The sequence below is a fragment of the Sinocyclocheilus rhinocerous genome, unplaced genomic scaffold (assembly GCF_001515625.1).
Source record: "Sinocyclocheilus rhinocerous isolate Xijiao unplaced genomic scaffold, SAMN03320098_v1.1 scaffold113, whole genome shotgun sequence".
In the NCBI taxonomy this organism is placed as follows: domain Eukaryota; kingdom Metazoa; phylum Chordata; class Actinopteri; order Cypriniformes; family Cyprinidae; genus Sinocyclocheilus; species Sinocyclocheilus rhinocerous.
This window is the reverse complement of record NW_015646846.1, coordinates 1,038,060-1,043,560: the sequence shown is the minus strand read 5'-3', so window position 1 is coordinate 1,043,560 and position 5,501 is coordinate 1,038,060. Positions and strand designations below refer to the sequence as shown.

Genomic DNA, 5,501 nt, shown 5'->3' with positions numbered 1-5,501 from the left:
TTTTCTTTTTTTTTTTTTGCAGTCCAACCCAGCTAACAATGAATGTACTCAGAACTTCGGATAACATTCTTGCAAGGTTCTCAAAGTTAGGAACAAACATTCTTAAAATTACATTAATAAAATGTCTGTTCCAAGTTGTTGTTCTAAATAATAATGCTCTCAAAACATTAGCTTAAAAACATTATTTATACATTGTTCATGGAATTTTGTTTCTCAAACATTTTAGTTGGAAATTCATCTAAAATGTTTTTAATGTTACTACTTGTTTCAGAACATTCAGTTTGCAAAATGATAAAATGGAAAGCTCCCTTAAAGCTGCAGTCAAGAAGTTGTCTACTAGGCTATCGCATTTGAGGATCCTGCAAGTGGAAAATCGTTTATAGCCTTTTCTCAAAGCAGCTGGAATAATTAAATGTATCATTTTGATGGCGGATTGTAATCCAGAAAGGATTGCGTTTATGAAACACATGTGAATGAAATTAAATAATATTCCAGTTTTATATGTGCTTCTGATTACAGATGGCAGTGAGATACTGTATATATGTTTTTGAAAGAAGTCTCTTATGCTCACCAAGGCTGAATTTAATACAGTAAAACGTAATATTGTAGTTACATTTACAGCAAAACTTTTTTTTACAGGATTCTTCTATGATTAGAAAGTAAAAAAAAACAAAATGTATTAAACCTAACAGGGAAATAGTTTGAGTCTTGCCTACATCATTTCCGTTTCCCTTAATTTAAGTCATTTTCACTGAAAATACTTTTTTGTCCTTTTCATAGCTTTTGATAGCCACTGCTTTTAGTCCAATTTAGTTGTAAATTTCACACCTGTTAGACTGTCTGTGTGTGTTTTCCGTCTTCACGTGCTCCCCCTGACCTAGTTTCCTCATGTGTGACATGTCCTTATTTGGTGTTCCTGTTTCCTGTTCTCGTTTTGTTTGATTCAGCTGGCTATCGTTTAGTTCCTCGTTATATAAACCCAGTGTTTCCAGTGTCCTATGTTCGGCGTTGAATGTCCTCCTGAGTTCCATAGTGGTATTCCGTTTGTTTGTTTGTTCGTTCGTTCATTAAAGACTGTGACTTTGAGCAATTCCCGCGTCTCCCCGCTCTGAGTGAAGTTGTGACAGAATGCCGAACCTTGTTAACAAGATGAACTGGGCTGAGGACTATCTCTTTGATTTCCAGCAGGAGGGACGGCCTTTGGAGCAGTATGTGGAGGAGTTCCTGAGTGTGATACACCTGGTGAGATGGAGCGATTCTATGATTAATGCGTGCTTCCGGATGGGACTAAAATATGATAATTTGTTCAGAGTTCTGACTCCTGATGATTGCCGTAGATTCATAGCGGAGTTTATAAATTACATTTTTTATTTAAATGGTTCCAAGTTCTTTGTTGGAACCTGTTTCCTGTTCTCGTTTTGTTCTATTTGATTCAGCTGGTTATCGTTTAGCTCCTTGTTATATAAACCCAGTGTTTCCAGTGTCCTATGTTCGCCGTTGAATGTCTTCCTGAGTTCCATAGCGGTATTCCGTTTGTTTGTTTGTTTGTTTCATTAAAGTCTGTGACTTTGAGCAATTCCCGCTCAGAGTGAAGTTGTGACGGGTCTGTTCCTTGCACATTTTTTTTTTTTTTTTTTTTTTTTTTTTTTTTAAACCTTACAATAGACTATTGACAATTAGGCAATTAATGGTCTTAAAATAGCCTCCATTATCTTGATGCTAAATATAATTTCTCATTATACAGTAGTTATTTGTGAGATTCACCCTTGGTGGTAACATAAAGTGCAAATGACAAACGGAAAATACTTCAGATGCATATTTAATCTTTAACATTCACTGCCAACATCAAGAAACCAAAATGGCAACGTCTATTTTTAGAAAGAACAAACACTAAAAGAAAAGACCGAAACGGCAATAGAACAAATATTACCCAAAACTTCCAACCTTTGAAGAATCTTTACGCTGGTCTGTAGGCGAGCGGTGTACGTGTGAGAGAAAGCAGGCAGAGTGAAAACGCATCAAAGGAAGGAACCACAAAAATCATCAGAATAACAAAAATATCCGTCCTCACGTTTCTCTGCAAATTCGCTCAAGCTTTGTTTAGATTTTTTCCTGTTCTCATCACAGAAGCTCAGAGGAAAGACTGAACGATGAGATGCCATTCTGAGGAAGAAGAGAAGATTGCGTTGCATGGTTTTTTTCCCCTTCTTCACCTTTCGTACGTTCAGAAGGCATTCAAGCTCTCCAGAGCCACCTCGTAACAGAATTTGTACTGCTCCTAAACAAAAACAGAAGCAGTAGCAAAAATGCATTAGCAGTTCAAAAGCAGACGCCGCTCAAGGGGGACTTTCCCTATAACCCCTGCGTTAATAATCCAATCCCATCATTATACAGTCACTTTTACTAGAAGAAAAACATCTGCTTATGATAGAGAAACAGACTCATCAGTCATCTAGATGTCAGAGGGTCCCTATACCTGGCCTGGGTGTATATGGTAATTAAAATCATTTTTATAATGCCACTTTTATAAAGTTTGTTAACATTGTTTATTATAACGGCATGTTCATAATAGAGATCACAAGCATAAATCGCAATGTCTAGTTGATGACTTTTTTTTTTTAAAGAATTATTTTATAAAAATCAATGCAATCAATCTCTTCCCAACCAACCTAGAGCAGACAGCCTTAGAGGAAATGAATTAGCTATAATCATTAAAAATAAATCAATAATAATTACGAATCTAATAAAATAAATAAAATGAATGAAAATAAATAAATTCATTCATTCAAGAGACTGCACTCACAAATAGGAATTTCTAGCTGATAAAATCTTTTTGGAGTACAAATAAAAAGAAAAATCACTAAATAAATTTTCATGAAGTTATTAATAGATACATTTCTTTTCCAGGCTAATGGCCATGGGTAACCTGACGTTAGTCCTATTTTGGTCCAGGATCGTATCAGACAGCCAGCTGTGGAGTTTTTCAGTTCTCTCCAGCTGAGCGAGATGTTTGGAGTGCAGTCAGGGGATAAGGGGCAGGATAAATGTCTGCTTGCACCTGCAGCAGCATTCTATTAGACGCAAGACGTTCTCTCAGAATTGCAGAAAACGCAGCTGTCTGTCTCAAGGGTTTGAAGTGACCGAATAATTACACTCTTTTTCTGTCTCAGAGAGATGCTGGGAAGGCTCAAGGAACTGTTGCTTGGAACCATCAACAAACTACCTGAAGATAGCGACTATCTGAATATGTAACCACTCAACAGCCTTAATCTGAAGAACTGAGAAAGATGAGGATGGAATCATATGGTGGTAAACAAAAAATTAAATGTTCCCACTTGTAATTGGAACTAGTCTAGAGAAAGAAATTATACCATCTGCAAATGACTAGCAAACAAGTGGCAACTCATGTTAATGGCTGTAATGTAACTAAAGCCCATTGGTTATATTAATTTATTTTAAAAAGGACCATTTAAACTTCCTATTTCCTTTGAAACATGAATAGAGGAAAGAAAAGTGAATAAACAGGGTCTTTAACTACACTTTACAAATAGTTACATAAAGTACAAGTTACTAACAAAAAGTAACTTCAGTAAAGCTATATCATATATCAAGATTACATGTTAAGTTTTTTTTTTATATATATATTAAAGTATCAAGCAATATATTAATACACATAAATTGAACACAAAATTACTAAAAACATTAATCTGCACTGCTGTTCAAAAGTTTGAGGTTGGAAGGATTTTTTTTTTTATTTTACTTTGAAAGAAGTCTATTTTGCTCACCAAGGCTGCATTTATTTGATAAAAAAAAAACTATTTACATTTTAAAATAACTGTTTTCTATTGCAATATACTTGAAATTGTAATTTATGCCTGTGATGGTAAAGCTGAATCTTCAGCATCATTACTCCAGTCTACAGTAGCACACGATCTTTCAGAAATCATAATTCTAATATGCTGATTTACTTTAATATACATATATTACATAATATTTTTTTTTTAGTTATTTTTGTGATGAATAAAAAGTTCAAATGAACATAATTATTTGAAATAGAAATATTTTATAACATTATAAATCTCTTTGTGACTTTTGATCAATTTAATGCAGCCTTGCTGAATCTTACTGACCCCAGACTTTTGAACGGTAGTGTAAATTGACACTAAACACAATGTAAATAAAAACACTAATTTATGTGAACATACCAATAAACAGACAAGTACACTGAAACTGAACAACTGAAAACATACTAACAAACAGATATAGTGATAGATCTGTGTATAGCTCACCATTGTCTCCACCATGTTGGCTTTGTTGTTCCTCAGCGTCTTTACCAGGTATCGGCTTTGGTTTGGAGGTTATCCCAACTCCAAATTTTTGATTATATCCTTAATATGTAGCTGTTCTCGCGTCCAGTTTGCTTTTCTTTTATGTTTGCATGTCTTACTATCAGCCATGAGATTATTCTACTCTGCTAATTAAAAGGCTGTTTATATGCATGTTACCAAAATTGTATTAGTCGCAGAAAAAAAAAATTCCATCTGAAGTGGCGAAATCATGCAGTCCGTGACGGACAAATCTCTCTATTCCTTAGTAAAAGTTTGTCTCAGCAGCTTTGTGAATAGGTTTTAAGAGAAAACTCTTAGCTAAAAACTTTTGCTGCTATTTAGGAGAACTCTTAGTGGTAAGATAAAATGTTTTGTGAATACGGGCCCAGGTTTATACTGCACACACCACAATATTATCCTGCGATGTGTTTTGCTATGTGTCTATTAATATTGTCCAATCTGCTCATCACAGGGTTTCTCCAAGCAAGACTCATTCATTCATATGTTAACATGTTTATGGGTTTATGTATAACAGCTTTGTATTGTGATGGAGCTGGGGTTGTGGAGGTCACACTCACAGACAGTGGACCACCGTGCGTCCGTCTCCTCCGTCATACTGCTCCTGCCACTTGGCCAGTCGTCTGACCAGCTGCAGAATGGAGCGTTTGGACAGCGGCGTGTCTCTGTACGCTGGCCAACCAATATACTGGAAATGTTGGACCAGACGGTAGCCGTCTTGAGGCTGGAAGCAGAACAGGAGACGTTTTGAGAACATTTATCCAGAAAACATTCATGTTAACTCATGTTTCACAAAGTGACAAAAGTCTGCAAGCCAAATTAAAGATCTCAATATGAACTAAAACATTTCTCAAATTCGTCCTAGAACAAATGATCTGAGCTGCTATTCATTCTTATATTGTATATTATATATAAATATATTTAATATATAAACATATTTTTCATAAATATATATATGCATGTGTTTGTATATATATACATAATAAATATGTACAGTATACACATATATTGTGTAAAGAAAAACTTTTATTTTGGATGTGATTAATCGTTTGACAGCACTAATAAAAATGATTATTGGAGTATGTTTCGCAAGAAAATACTATTATACTGTCTTTCTACATTCATATTATTATTAATTATGTGTTGCAGTTTTTG

The 5,501-nt window shown here is 34.7% G+C and overlaps 1 protein-coding gene across 1 annotated transcript in view; it reads right to left on the bottom strand.

Moving 5' to 3' along the window:
* Positions 1–2,114: 2,114 nt before the first annotated feature.
* The window catches only part of LOC107708049 (receptor-type tyrosine-protein phosphatase T-like), a 259,431-nt gene continuing 256,044 nt past the window's right edge, over positions 2,115–5,501 (bottom strand). The window contains exons 32-34 of the mRNA XM_016512197.1: positions 4,907–5,070; positions 4,290–4,344; positions 2,115–2,278 (exon numbers count right to left, since the gene is read on the bottom strand). Coding sequence (XP_016367683.1) covers positions 2,225–2,278; positions 4,290–4,344; positions 4,907–5,070 — 273 coding nt within the window. The 3' untranslated portion in view covers positions 2,115–2,224. The remainder of the gene's footprint in view (positions 2,279–4,289; positions 4,345–4,906; positions 5,071–5,501) is intronic.